General features: G+C 32.4%; 1 protein-coding gene across 4 annotated transcripts in view; it reads left to right on the top strand.

The window, feature by feature from the left end:
• The window catches only part of LOC131800713 (serine-rich adhesin for platelets-like), a 355,165-nt gene extending 339,439 nt beyond the window's left edge, over nt 1–15,726 (top strand). Inside the window, exons 1-7 of one of the 4 annotated variants that reach the window (XM_059118393.1) lie at nt 4,130–4,551; nt 8,388–9,092; nt 10,542–10,791; nt 10,861–11,641; nt 13,002–13,164; nt 13,233–13,339; nt 13,409–15,722. In XM_059118393.1, coding sequence (XP_058974376.1) covers nt 4,375–4,551; nt 8,388–9,092; nt 10,542–10,791; nt 10,861–11,641; nt 13,002–13,164; nt 13,233–13,339; nt 13,409–14,546 — 3,321 coding nt within the window. In that variant the 5' untranslated portion in view covers nt 4,130–4,374 and the 3' untranslated portion in view covers nt 14,547–15,722. Of the gene's footprint in view, nt 1–4,129; nt 4,552–8,387; nt 9,093–10,541; nt 10,792–10,860; nt 11,642–13,001; nt 13,165–13,232; nt 13,340–13,408 lie in introns of those variants that run through there. The other 3 variants (XM_059118392.1, XM_059118390.1, XM_059118391.1) reach the window with 3 other exon arrangements.
• The last annotated feature ends 261 nt before the right edge of the window (nt 15,727–15,987 follow it).

Below are 15,987 nucleotides of genomic sequence, written 5' to 3'. Positions count from 1 at the left end.
TAATTTATAATTCTCTCACATTTAAATAAAAATAATTTAGTTCTCTTATATTTAAATAAAAATCCAATATATCGTGTGAAGCTGTAGGATTACTTCATCAACTCCATTATATGAGTATAATGCCAATTATTTGATTTACAAAAAAATTTTATAAAATTTTCCAAACAATTTGTTCCTTAAACAATTGAAATAAAATCCAGCAATTTAAAGCACATTTTTAGGCCAATCCAGAAATAGACAGAAAACAAACAAATGCTATCATATGATCATCCCACGCAAGGACAAACCCAGGCAATGGAAAAGTTTTTTAATTAAAAACACATTCAACATTTTGTTAATTGAAAAACAGGACAAAGTATAAAATAGAGACATGAAAAACAATGGTTTAAAAATATATCCATAAAAATAGAAATGTTATGAATGAGGATATGTTGGGAACACATTGATGTGGAAGTGGTTGCAGAGAAGGCAATAAAAAGTAGAGACACTGGAATTGTTTGAGGCCCAAGACTTGGAACACTATTCTTGCAAGGGATTTTGAATTGCTTCAAAAAATTCAAGTTCATAAATTTAAAATGCATTTAAACAAATTAATTTCCCTCGAATCATTTTTTGTCATCATATCCATAAATTAGGCCCTTTGTCTTTCTGTATTCCATCCCTCCAACAAACCCTCATCTACACCAATGTGCTTCATTGCCATCGGTTAAATCTGTTTATAATCAAGTTAACACCAACCCATCGATGTGGTGTTTTTATGTGACATTTTGTCATCAATGCTATTAACTTATATAATTACAAATGAGAAGTGGTAAAGATGTAATGACCGATCAAAAGGATAGGAAACCAAACAAAATAAAATATTAATGGCATCCATGGGAACCTCAGAGGGAAAAACAATTTATATATGATAGATGAAGAAGAAGAGAAATAAAACAAACATTGCCACAACTGTATCCCGCCTCACATGTCCTCCTGCTCCTCGCTGCAAATGAATGGCATGACATAACATATCAGTTTACCAAAAACCAATAAAAAAAATCGAAAACTAATCATCAGCCTTTATGTCTGCCTGTCGGTCGGTCGGTGAGTCTATCTTGAACATTCATTGGTCTCTTTGAATCGCATAGATGCCGTATAAAGCAGCCATCTCGCTAATATTCAATTTCCATTGAACGCGACGAGATAGTTAAACCAACTTGCAATTCAATTAAGCAGCAAATGCATTTGTTTTGTTTGTTTGGTTGGTTGGTGTGAATGTATTTAAGATATGTAATTAAATCTCAATGTGTGGTGGTGGTGATGGTGTTGGACAGTCGTGCCATAACTTGCCTCATTTCAATCGCCATGGACTTGACTGAGTTTATTTGCCTCGAGATTTTTTAGCTTACATATTACACTTTATTTGCATACGAGTACATATCTTATCGGGGTATGAAGAATTTTATTTTGTTTTTGGTTTTTCATTTTTTCTTCTTCTTCTTCGAATGTTAGTTAGTTATGTTGTCGTCGTGCAAACTAATACCCACTCAATCATGATTTGTAGTTGCTGTGTCTTTTTTATTTGTTTGCTTGTTCTCAATTAGAAGGCTTGTTTTAAAAAGTGGTTCTATGAGAACTCTTGGCTGAAGATAAGTTAAAGACTAGTTTTATATATTGGTATTCAAATGAGAGGGGCGGTATGAAAAAATTATATTTTTGACAAAACATTAGATTTTGCCTAAAGGATGTAATTATTTTAAAATTTTGGATGGCAAAGCTTGAATGGCTTGTTTTTTCAATCTTTTTCCAGGATTTCTCAAAATATCTATATTTGTATATATCTTTAAATGGAAGAAATATGCATCTGCCTTAGATAGAAAACTTCTTAGGGCTCGTTTATATAAAATATATTCTTTAGATTTTCCATATATTTTTAGGGTTTTCTATGTTTACATGTCATTCTATGGCTTCCTAGGGATCTGCTGTGGGGTCTTGGAAGGAAAGAATATCACCTATTGATGATATTAAAAATGCAAGTCTTTTAACGGATCTTCTACATATAGAAGAACATACAAGGTAGAAACATGACCTCTGGATTTCGTATAAATCGAAGACCTTTCATAGGCTCTTATAAGTGTCTTCAATGGATAGGAGGCCCTTTTTCCTAAAATTTCCTCCATATTGTTAAAAAAGCCATAGTTTTTCATGCTTTGAGCCTTTTTATTTTTATATTTCTATTTTGCCTGAAATTATGCAATGGTTTTTAATGTTAACAGATGTTAATCTATTCTTAAAAGTCAGAAAATCACAGTGCTCCTAAATTTACATCAGGCCTAAACTAACCACTGTGTCTTAGTTGAACCTAAAAATTATGAGCTTTTTATACCCTCCACCATATTATAGAGAGTATATTAATTTTGTCATTCCGTTTGTAATACCTCAAAATAAAAATTTTAGACCCTACAAAGTGTATATTCTTGATCATCATAAAATGTTCTATGAGTTGTTCTATGAATTCAGAGATGTCCGTCCATCCGTCTGTGAAAATCACTCTAGCCTCCGAACGAATTGAAATAAGTTGATAAAATTTTACTCAAATGTGTGTTTGGTCTGCAGGACTTTTATTATTGAAAATGGGCTATATAGGTCGACGTTTAGGTATAGCCCCCATTAAAATGTCTCTCCCTATATTCGATATTTTTATGATTTTAGCGACATTGTTCAACGCAATCGTTTCAAATTTCGTAATAAAAGTTCGAAATGGGTACTGCAGCATGTCACTAAAAATTGTCTATGCAGGTCCACATCATTGTATAGATCCCCCATTATGATACCTCCAAATATTCGGCATTTTGATGATTTCAGCTACATTATTCTCCGGCCTGTAACAGAAACTTGGTCATGCATGTCCAGGTCTTTTTCCTTTTTTTAATTAACACGAATCTGAGTAGTGATGCAGGGGACTTTTGTTCCCATTCCCGCGTTTACCGTCCATTCGGAGCGAGTGCAGAAAATCCTTAGTTTCTAAAAATTCCCCTAGCTTTGTTAGGATTTTTTGATTAGGGTTCCAAGCATGCTTAAAGTCGGCTGCAACACTTGAGCCTGAAACAAAGATATATTTCTTTATTATGTTTTGCCCAAAAGTATGCACCATTTTACGCCGAAAATTTTGTTTTCATTCGGTCCTGTATGGAAAAATGTTTATTTCCAGAGTTCCCTTCCGTATATTGTGTTTTCAAGGCGAATAGGAAGAAAATTTGCATAAAAGTTTTGGCATTTTTCAGTCGAAAATTGTATTTTTTAATTTTTGTATTTTTTTATTTTAATTTTTGTTTTTATTTTTGTGTTTTTTTATTTGTTTGTATAGCAAAGATGTAAACCCTAGTGGCGGGAAATTTATTTTTTAACCCAGCATTTCCTAAATTCACACCGTTTTTCTCTTAGAAAATAATTGTTACAAGCCTGAAAATATGCACTACTTTTTAAATCATAACTGGAAGTGTGCCATAATTCGACCACAATAATCTTCCATGTCACAAAAAAAAAATCCAAAAAATTAAAAAAAAATCTTCAATTCCCCAAGAAGTTTTGTAAAAACTTAAAAATTTGGTGCCCTCTTCCTAAATTATGCAAAATTTAAGACTATTTATTTAAAAATTGCATCTCCCTTTCAACCATCTTCCCATACCTTCCTCGTTTTTTGGTATATGATTTATTTAAAAAAAAAATACGTCATACCTGTTGTAGTATCTTGCCTTAGACAATAACCAATAGTTTTGTTGTTGCTGTTGTTTGAACCCGCACCATATATTGTGCAAAGAAAAAATATTCTCAATTGAAAGTGATATGAGTTAATCACACAATTTTTTTGCTGTGCTGTTCTTTTTGTTTTTATTGAACCGGGGTGCTGCCTCTGCCATATGGGCGGACAGAAAGAAGGCAGGGTGATGTAGCCAACTTTGTCTCAATGTGTTTGTTTGTTTTTTGTTATTATTGTTTGTGTTTTTTTTTTTTATTATTATTGAATTCTCAACATATGTCTAGAAATGCAAGCATGTAAAAGAGTCTCGTCGTTTGAGGTTCTTGTCGTTTGGTTATCGGCATATTTCATATTCTCAGGTAAAATCAGTTAATAGCTATCGTTGCTTACGGTGACAACACCTGTTGTATTGAAAACGAAACGAAACCAAACGATTTTCTAACATTTAAATAATGTTTAATTTTCTAAACTAAATGTGATTTTTGTGTGGTTTGAAAGTAAATATTATGTGAATCTGACAAGCAAATCAAGGAAGTGTTGGAAAATATCAAACGAATATTTAATTGATATGTTAAACGAACGACAGTTATTAAAATAAAATACAAAAAATAATAAAAAAACAAAAAACAACAATGAAGAAAACAATAATACCTGTGCTCATGGATACCTATGGTCTGGTTAGATTTTGGGATTTCGATACCAGACCCGTTTCATCGGATACCTATTGGAAGAAATCCATCAATTGGTTTATTGCCAATGATTGCTATGATCGGCGACATCGCGATCCAATGGCTACAAAACAGAACATGGTTGGTAATTTTTTTTTTTTTTTTCAAATAAGTTGGGTAATTTTCTCAATTTTTGAAAATTACTTTCGTCTTTTCTCTTTCCCTCTCCCATGATGATGATGTAAGAAATGTTGTAATATTAGCAGTAATTTTTTTTTGTTTATTTATGATTTGAAAGAATTTTTTTTGTTTGGGGGTTTTCATTTGTTGAAAATTATCTCGGCGGCATTTTTTGTTGTTGCTTGTCCCCTTTGGTTTGGCATTCCTTTGGCTATTTATCACAAGATTCTTGTGTATTCTTTAGATAAGATTAAATATATATGAGGTAATTAGTATTGAGAGTTCGCTTCTTTAACTGTATGATACTATGGGTGCAAATACATTTTCAAGAAGTTGCCATAAGGCACGTTTACTAAGGTAGTTGTCTGGCGGTTATTTTCAGATTTATGATTCATATCAAAATCAAAAGTAACACATTCAACCACAAAAGAGGAATAATTCGTCACTTTTTTAAAATAACCCGATAACCCATTTTAATTATTTGTTGTGAAAATAAAAAATGTTTTTAATATTAAAAATATTTAATCGCTCTTAATTGGTCTAGATTTATTTCTGATTAAAGCTGAAATTATTTTTTACAGGGGAGATTTAATTGACATTGATAATTTTTAAATTATAAACTATAATTTATGGCATTATGAAATGGGAAGAAAATAATTTAGATGGTTAAACCATTAAAACAGAGGCTATCGCAATTGTTTCACTTTGTATTGCATTCTTTTAGGGGTCTAGAGATTTGTTTGCCTCGATCGTTATACATGTGAATAAAATTATTAGGACATTTTGATTTTTGTCTCAAACAATTTACAATTGATAAATATAAATAAAACAATATTTTAATAAGTGTTGTGTATTTTTAGGTCAATAAATTTGGATATTGGGGAGTTACTTTTCATAACATATTTTTTATTAATTTTCAATAGATAGAATAAAGTTCTAATATATTTTGTCGCACAATATAGCTAAGAAATTTTCATTTAAAAAACATACTTTTAGAAAATTTCAAAATAAGTCAACATTTGAAAATTTCATTTGAAAAGTATATTTTTAGGAAATTTCAAAATAAGTTCAAAATAAAAAATAATTCTTCTCTAGTCTGTTCTAATTATTTATTATATAATAAATGTTTTAATAAGTGGTGCATATTTGTAGGATGTTAAAGATTATCTTTTTCGTGAAATATACTTAAATTTGGGTTTCAACAGAAATTGTAAAGTGCTTACTTATTTTAGCACACATACTAAGAATTTTTTTCAAAGCATATTTTTAGGAACCTGAAAATATGACTAATTTTTTCTAATAATTAATTTTTAAATAATATATACAAGGTGGACTAAAAAATGCAACAAAGTCAAACGCTTTAATTTTTACATCTTTTTTTTAATTTCATTGAATGAAAGCAAAAAATGTCGAAAATTTCATCAAATTTTAGAATAAGTTTAGAATTGTTCGAATTGATCACCTTTGGCACGAACGATGGCCTTCAAACGGACAATGAAACCTCACACGTTGCCCGAATGTTGCTCTGCGGTATTTTGACCGATTTCCGTCGAAGCGCTTAAGGTGATCGCCACTTTGGTATTTTTTAGTGCCAACCTTGCATTTCAAAATTCTCCAGACACAATAGTTCAACGGTATGGTATCCGGAGATTTTGGTGGCCATTGTGCGCTGGAAGTGAAGGAAATGAAGAACCTCATTTTGTAACCATTCTTGGTTGGCGCGTGCTGAGTGCGATGGTGCTGAGTCCTGTTGGAATGTCCAAGGTCTTCGGCCAAAATGTTTGCTTGCCCAAGGCTTTAACAAACCCTCCAAATTATTTTCGCGATAACATTCGGCATTTATTCTGATTCCACGCTCGATTAATACGAATGGAGAGCGACCATCGGTTGTTATGGCGGCCCACACCATCACCATGGCCTGCGCTTGAGTTCTGGTGGCCAACGGAAGGTGGACATTTTCAGCTGACCTCTTTGGAAAGTAAACACGATCATTTTGTTTGTATACAAACTGCTGGACAGCGAATGTTTTCTCATCGGAGAAAACCAAATTCGGCAGAACACCACTTTCGGCCAAGCGAAGCAACTCTTTAGCACTTTTGAGTTTATTTTCTTTCTGTTGCGGTGTAAGTTCTTGAACTTTTAGGAAATTCAATCCCTTTACCCCGATCTCATTTTTCAATATTTGCCGAATGGAATATTGCGATATGTTCAGCGCACGAGCAATTTTTCGGCCACTGCGTCGCGGGTTTCGATCAAGTCGCTTCTTTACTTTTCGAATCATTTCTGCTGATGTTGCTGTTTTCTTGCGTCCACTTCCTTAACGTCGGGCTACGCTACCAGTATCACGGTAACGAGACGCAAAGAATTTATTCACATTTAAATGCTGGAGTGCTCTAACGGTAGCCACTTGTGGTTCTCTAGCCAAATATAACTTAATCACACTATCACGCTTGAATTCCATCACGAATAACTTTTTTCTGGAAAATTCTCACCAAAATGCTTTTGTACGCTTGTAAACAATATAATGAGCTGTCACTGGAATAATTTTAACAGCTGTTGGACGAGTGGCTTAGAAATGACAGCAGTCTGAATTTGGTTGCAGTTTTTTAATCTCATCCTGTATTTCTTAACATTAAATTCATAGATTTCATGTTAACTATAAATTATTAAATAATGTTGCATATATTTAGGCAAAATGCTTTGAATTGATTTTTCTTAAAAAAAATCTGAATAAAAATCGTTTTAAAACTTCATATCATCTCTACACTACACTACAGTCTCTCTTCCTGCCAATGATTTTTTTATTTACCCATAAAATTGTAAGAAGATGCATATTTTATGGATTTTTATTTCACGAATCAATTAAATTTTAAAAAACTTTGTTAGAAACATTTCTAGTATTAACCTCTCATGTTATTAATTCTTAATTCCTGTTGAAATAAACCATTAAAAATTCCAAAGCAAACATTGGGAACTACTTTTAGGCGCTTTTGTTAGTATACTTCAGATTGCTTCTAAACAATATTTAGTTTATTAATAATTCTAGGACTCCTCACAGAGTGGAGCAATTTCTCACGTTGCTCCACTCTTTGAGTAGTGCCCGCTATTATTAACAAATACCAAAAACAAGAGTTGATGCATACTTTTTGGCGATTTTAACAATATTACTTAGATATTTTCAGAACAATTGCAGCAATCATAGATAAAGTATTACTGCATATTTCTTGATTAAAATAGTACTAAATACAAACGTGTACATAAAATGAAATATTGTTGCATACTATTAGGATATACTTGAATATATATACTTATATATTCAAGTAATATTTATAAATTCTTGGCAAAATTGATTTATATTTTATACATTTTATTTGCCTCCTATACGCACAATATGTATTTAGCTCTAAAAATTTGCACTAATATTTATTTTTATTTAAATATTCAAGTAATTTCTTTTCTTAGCAACATGATTGATTTCCTTTCAACATTTCCGTTGCAAATTAAAAAAAATTATATCTCTAAATGAAAAAAACCCACAATAATGAATCAATTTTCTGTCAGCAAGCACAGGCAAATTGCAAAACCTAAACCAACAAACTGGAAAAAACTGAAACCCATTTATCAATGGCCAAAAAGTAATACTAAAAAATCCAATTATTTTTTTTTTTATCTACCAAGGCAAAGTACGAAAATAGCACTGGCTATCATAATTTATTTTCCAACTTGCAATGCAATGCAATTCAATCACCAAACTAAGATTTTCATTTTCTATTTTCTTCGTCTTCTTCGTCTTGCAGTCTCAACAAATGCGTGCCGTTTCCAGTCCATCTCTCACCGATATGGGAGATCATTGCCAAAGAGTACCATCGAGCAGTTCATCGTATACGAATAATGCCACCACCCAAACAGCTAGTCAAGAAGATTGTTGTCGGGCGAATACGACAAATAATGTTGCAACATCCGCGCCGGTGGTGGCCACCCAGAATGTTGGAGTTTTACAGAAATTCAAACGTACATTAACCAACTTCAATAAGCATCAACATCAGCAGCAGCAGCAGCAGTCGTCCAATCAAGCGGCAACACACGGCGGAACTTCAGCGGCAGCGTCATCTTCCTCCTCCTCCCAAAACCCAAGTGGCGGTGACAACAATTGTTGCAATACAACAACAGCAACAATGACAACAACAACATCTGCCAGTGGCACATTTCTAATGCCCGATACTGAAATGTCAACGGATGTCACCGATTCGACGAGTAATAAATACAGATTTGGTCCTTTGGTATGGCGTTCGTCGAAGGAGCGACGCAAGACGAAATATAATCGCCGTGATAAATGTAACAGCGGTGATTCTGGCATACAAATTGAACTGGAAAATGATGAGCAATTTGCCCGAGCCTTGGCGGCCAATGGTGGCAGTGGCGGCTGTTTGATGATGAATGGTTCACTGAATACGAGTAATGGCGTTACATTAATGTCAAATGGACGTAAATCAGAGGGATTGGTAAGTTTTCACATAAAATATGTTGCATACTTTTCGAATATGATTTAGTAGTGGATAATTGTTGCAGCCTAAAAGTAGGCAATGGTGAGTGATAAGAAATTTTTCGTAAAATTTGTGGTGCACTCTTTGAGGGACATAAAACTAAAACAATATGTAAGAGTTGAAGTAACCGTGTAGCCTTAAAGTATGCAATAACTTTGAAAACTATAAGAGGGCTTCCCCGATTTTCTTTCACAAAATTTTCTGTGCCTTACTTCAAAGATAGAAGACTTACGGTTGCTCATATATCACTTTAATTAGTATTTCCAGTAGAGGATTATTGCACGGTGTATTCATTATCTTTTTGAGAATTTTTTTTTAAACAGAAACCCAAAAAATTAATTTGAAAATGGTTGCATACTTATAGGCACTTGCGAGGGAAGTGTAAAAGAATTTTATGTAAATTTTGTATTTGTTTTAGAGAACAAAGTGGATTTTTATCAACTATTTAAATATTTTGCTAAAACTTTGAAATCTATAAGAGGGCTTCCCCGATATTCTTTCACAAAATTTTCTGTACCTTACTCCAAAAATAGAAGACTTACGGTTGCTCATATATCACTGTAATTAGTATTTCCAGTAGAGGATTATGGCACGTTGAGAATTTTATTTTAAACAGAAACCCAAAAAAATTAATTGAAAATCCTTTCATACTTATAGGCACTTGCGAGGGAAGTGTAAAAGAATTTTATGTAAATTTTGTATTTGTTTTAGAGAACAAAGTGGGTTTTTATCAAATTTTTAAATATTTTGCTAAAAATCTAAAAAAAAACTTCAAAAATTGCTGCATAATTTTAGGCACTAGTAAGGGATAGAAAGGTGTTTTGCTATTTAAGCGATTTTTTTTAGAAATACAATTTTAAAAAATAACCGTTGCATACTTATTGGTGTTTATGTCAGAAGGAGGTTTAACGATAGAAAAATATAGGATTCAGATAATTTTTGTACTTTTTGTATTTCTAGTTGGTGGCAGTGGGTACTCTTTATTAACAATTCAAAAGCACCTTTGTCTTACAACATTTTTTCCAAACTTTAAAAAAATTAAAAACATTGTTGCATACTTTTAGGTACTGGTTAGGGAATAGAGAGACCAACGATTATTTTTAAATTCAAGTGATTTTCTCTCTCTTAAATAGAATTTTAAAATGTTGCCTAATTTTAGGCGAAGTGGTAGAGAGAGAGGAAAAAAATTTCTAATCCAAAAAATAATGAATAAAGAAATACCTCTCAAATTTTTGTTGTGGTTTGATGTTCTAGATAATTTAGAAATGTTTCCAGATTTTTTTTAATAATATTTTTTTTTTAACTAAACATTTGTTAGAAATCTGTAACATTTGAATTATCATAATTATTATAATTATAATTTAAATACATTAAAAATTAATATAAATTGCTTCCTTTTCGTTTTAGAATTCCCTCCGATTTCGACAAGTACGCCGCACAAATTCCGCCAAAGTAACTTCAATGACCGATCAAAGTGTCTCCGAGGTTCTGAACAAAGCCAAAATGCTCAAACGAATGGACATTAATGGTGAACGGGAGGCACCCGAATCGTTGCCCACCAGGTCTTTGAGTCAACCCAATGGCCTAGAGTCATGTGGCATGACACGTAATGATTTAGATGACAGCGACAGTGATAGTGTTACCTCACACGAAGAAGGTAAGCAAAAACCCCGTTAAAGGTTAAAGTTCAAAAAATAATCACATTTTTCTCTCTTTCCCACTTTAGCCCCCTCCTGCTACTATCCCATCTACGCTGAAGTTCTGTACAATTTCACCGCTGCCGGACCGCAAGAGTTGGGCTTGGAAAAGGGTACCCTAATTGAGATTTTGCGCAAAGAAATCGGCCCCTGGTGGTTTGGACGCATTAAAAAAGAGGATGCCAGTTTAGTGGAGGAAATTCTCGATCCGGAATTGGGCTGGTTTCCCAAAGAGTTTGTACGCGTTATACACTCACCGGAAACAGATGCATTCTTTTTGCGTCATCTAGCCGACGAGGAGCAACGGCACAAGGACCAGCACATTAACCACATGCAAATTAATGAACTTTCATCGTCCACCATAGTGCAGCAGACTACCACCACCACATCATCCTCGGTAGTACCTGCTGTGGGCGTTGATAATCAAATGTTGTTGAATACATCATCGAGTGCTCCGTGTACACCCGTTAATACCAGTTCAGAGGATAATTGTAATACCACAATTATCGATAAGCACAATGTCACAACCATTGTTATTGAAACATCATCGCCGCCATCCACAGCATTGTTGTTGGAGCAGCAAAGCAGCGAAAGGACAATGGATCAGGATGAACAGCAGCAGCAGCAGCAACGTGATGCATCATCAACCACAACTACCACCCTAACAGCCAATGGCCAAACGGTGTTATCAACCTCACAAAGCCTTAATGTCATAATGGGTAGTACTGAAATATTACGCCGTAGTGCTGTCAAGGAATTATTGGATACCGAAGTTAATTATGTTAAGCTGTTGCAAGCTATCTGCGAGGGGTAAGTTGAAATACTGTTTTGCTTAAGGGTGGGCTTTTGAAAAGACATCTGTATGGGAGAAATGAAAATGATTGGCACACCTTCTTAACACCTTCTCCTTAAATATTTACCTGAAAATTTCCAGTATTTGCTGTTTAGAATTCGATATTTTTTGTATTATTCAAATAGACAACAAAGTTTCCAAAGTAGGCTGTGTTTGTGGACACATTTTGAAGACCTAAGACTTTTTAAATAATATTAAGAATAGGCCTACTTAAAATTAAAACTTTTTAAAAGATTCAGGATTAATTCCTCCATTGAATTTATTTTTCTATCATTGCAATACACATTGTTTTAAATACTCACCAACATCTCGAGCAGATTCCAACAATTTCAAAACTTACCGTACGTCTCTGGGCACCTATAAAATTGTTAGTTCTGAAATTTTTGGTTCGTTAAGTTATAGGTAGGGTTAAACAGTTATCACAGTCTCTAGAAAAGGCTTAGATTCATTCGAAAGTCTGTTTTTTGGTGGCTGGAGTGGTTCTAACGTCTAAAAAGTTGTCTTTTTCGATTTTACACAAAAACTGTAGCATACTTTTGGGATCATATACTACGTGCTTTGCATCAGCTTTGCGTAATTCTAATTTATTTTTATCAATAGCAATTCAATTCAAATTTATTGAGTCTTTTTTTAACACGAAAATTTACAATTTTGAAGGGTAGTTTTTATTTTGTATTTTTTTATAAAATTTAAATTTCGTTACATACTTCTAGGATATCTATGATATTTGCTCTTTAACTTGATTCTACTTCCTCGAAGGAAAAATATCTAATATATGTTGATGTTTACTTTGTGGTGGATGACAAGGATCAATTAATCTGAATTCAAAACTTAGATTTTGCAAATTTTTCAAAACCAAAAAATTGTTGCCTGCTATTGAGAGCAAATTCTGCATACTATGAATCAACATTTCGTAATTTTTGTTAATTTTTACCAATTGGCGAAATTTTCATATTTAAGTTGAGCTATAATCTTATGTTTTTAGAGTATTTAAATTTTGTTGCATACTTTTAGGATACCTTTGATATCAGCAGCATTCCTTATAGGGAAATATCTAATATGTATGAACATGTTTATTTTAAGTGGGTTGGAAAGGTCAATTTACGTGAAGTCAAAAAAGGTTTTACAATTCTTTGAAAAATGTAATTTGATATTTCGGATCCTCATTTAGGGATTTTTACTTATAACCAATTTGGATAGGTCATAAGTTACATAAGTTTCATATGGTGTAGGGTAAAAAAAAACTATGCCCAGTTAAAAAAATAATAATTTCGTATTTATTTATTTTTTTCTTATCTTCTAATTTTTTATTTGCAGTTATCTGCCCGCCATGAGCAAACGCATTGATATCTTCTCACCAAACAGCATACGCTTGATTTTCTCCAACATAACAGCTATATATAAGTTTCAAAGGCGATTTTTGGAGGCCTTGCGCAAGGGCATTGAACAAAATCAAGTTGGCAAGATATTTTTGAAAATGGTAAGTTTTAAAATTTTCTCCAATATTTTATAACAAAAACCTAACAAATCATCTTTTTTTAATTACAGCACAAAGGATTTTTATGTTATTCAACATATTGCAACTCATATCCCAGGGCCTTGATTGAATTGGAATCGTATGAAAGGGTTAAGGATGCTCGCACCATATTAGATAAGTAAGTCAAAAGAAAGCAACTGCAAATTGAACAAATTGTTGAAATATATTTCTTTTTTCGTTTTTTTAGTTGTCGCGAATCAGAAAATCTGGCCGAATTACCCTTATCCGCCCACTTGTTGGCCCCGGTGCAACGTATCTGCCGCTACCCCCTGCATTTGGCTGAAATTATGAAAACATCGGCCAAAGGCTCAGAACCCACACCATTTAGCCTACAGGAATTCGAACAAATCGATGTTAGCCAATTGGATATCCCAGATACGACAGAAACCATCGATATGGCCCTGGAGGCAATGAAATCCATAACCGAAGCTGTGAACGAAGGCAAACGCCACAGTGAAACCATTGCCCGTCATCAGGCGAGTTTTCAAAATTTCAAAGGTCCACCCTTGCATTTGCACAGCACCCGATTCTTTGTACAAATCGATGCAACACGCCAAAAACAAAATCTCTGGAACAGTAGCTGTACATTGTTTCTGTTCGACAATCAGCTAGTCTACTGTAAAAGGGATATTATTAAACGTTCCAATTTCATTTACAAGGGACGTATTTTCCTCGATCGTTGTCGTGTGGTCAATGTAAGGGATGGTAAAATGTTCGGTCACACCATTAAAAATTCGTTGCGCATTTATTGTGAATCCAGGGGGAAATGGTTTGATTTCAGCTTCCGTTCGGCCAATCGTAAACATAGATTTTTAAATACCCTGGCCTTGGAAAGACAATTCAGTGGCAAGTCTTTGTACATTTCGGAAATGATGAATTTCGATTATGCCTTTGAGGAAAGAGATTGTTCCGATGATCAATCAGACTATGAGGGAGCCGAAAATGAACAACAAAAACTCAAAGAGTTTCTTTATGAGGCTAACTTGAATAATGGCAACAACACCAATACATCGGGCGAAAGTTCAGTACCCGAATCACCAGCCAAATCTTTTAAATACAGTGATACCTTACCCAAAAAGTCTTCACATCGTTTGGAGTCGACTGCAAATAATGAAACACAGACGGGATCGCTGGGTAGGCGGCGTCTTGGCAATTGGTTTCGCAAACCCAAAAGTACCGCCTCCACACCAAATCAATCGCCCACCCACAAATCTCATCCCCCAGCGGCACATTCCACCGGTGATTTACAGCTGAGCGGCACCAGTGATATCAATGAATCGTATACAGTTCTCGAACATGCAGACAATGGTGGCGTGAGTTCTTAAAAGAAAGAGTGGAAAATTCGCAAAAGTATAAGGAGAGGAATAAAAAAAAACAATAACCTTAAAATCCCTGAATCTCAAGACTATAAATTTAAAAAGAAGAATATATTTTCTTTTAAGTTTAATATTTTTCGAACAAAATATTTTATGAAAAAATAACACTCGAAATTGTTAAGTTTTAATTTTTATTTGCTATGATAGAACAATGAAATGGAAAACGAAATGGGTTGGAAATATGAAAATAGTTGGTTGAATTTGATTTCCCACAACCCACTTTTTAATTTTATTTTTTGTATAAATCCCATAAAATTATTTGAAGTCAATTATAACTGTTGTTTAAAATATATATTTTTAAAAATATATATATTTACACTGTTTTTAAATTTACATTTTGTTTAAAGAAAAAAACAACAGTCATATTAAAACACCTTTGTAAAAATGATAAAAAAAATTTAACAATGTTTATTTTGAATTGTATTGTATTTAAGCTGTATAGTTGTATATTTATTACGTTTTTTTTATTCGTTTTTAAGTAATAGTCGTAAAACAAACTAATTTATTATTTTAATGTTAAATTTTAATTATGTAGTTATAGAAAAAAAGAAAAACCCTACAAACAAACAAAGCAGCAAACAAACCCAGAAGACGTTATAGTATTAAGTATTCTTTTTTTTTTAGTACTATATTATTTTTTTTAATATATATTTTTACAAAAGTTTTTTTTTCTTTAAGTTTCCTTTTTTAATATTAATTGTTACTAAACAAGAATTTTGAAAAAAAAAATAAAAACCTAAAAATTGAAAATAAAAACAATGTTTTAATTGAGTCCCATAAAAGTATTGAAGAGAAATAGAAAAACCAATAAATGTTAACACATTGAAAACACTAAGCAATTTTTTGTAAATGTTAAAAAAATGAGTTATTAATCGATTTCCAAAAAATTTATTTTTGTGAAAAAAATAATAATAGACAAGACATTAACAAATAAATATAAAAAGTTATAAATATTTAACTTTCACTGTAGCATTTCAAATGGAGTACAGTATGGACTTGATTTTAAAAAAGGTATCAAAAAAGTTATTCCAACGTAATATTTTTACTTTGGAATAAAAATGTTAACTAAGTAAGTTAGTGTTGTTTGGAAATATTGTAAGAATTCATTGCTCTTAAATTGAAATTTTCTTTTTTTAATGAGAACCAATATTAACAATATTTTTATTTTAAAACAAGATTGTTACATATGGTAATTTTCATCGATTGAAAATATTTGTTAGAAATTATTGTTTTTGAATAAAAATATTTTTACATTTTTTTATATTTGGAAAATGTTTGTTTTCAATTAAAACAAATTTTTTCCATTAAAAAGTGAAAATTTAAGAATTTTTTAATTTTTTAGTGGAAATTAAAAATATTCTTAATATTTTAATTCTCATTTTTCTAAATT

This window comes from Musca domestica, unplaced genomic scaffold (assembly GCF_030504385.1).
Source record: "Musca domestica strain aabys unplaced genomic scaffold, Musca_domestica.polishedcontigs.V.1.1 124, whole genome shotgun sequence".
NCBI classification, from domain to species: domain Eukaryota; kingdom Metazoa; phylum Arthropoda; class Insecta; order Diptera; family Muscidae; genus Musca; species Musca domestica.
This window is presented reverse-complemented; position numbering and strand designations above follow the sequence as displayed.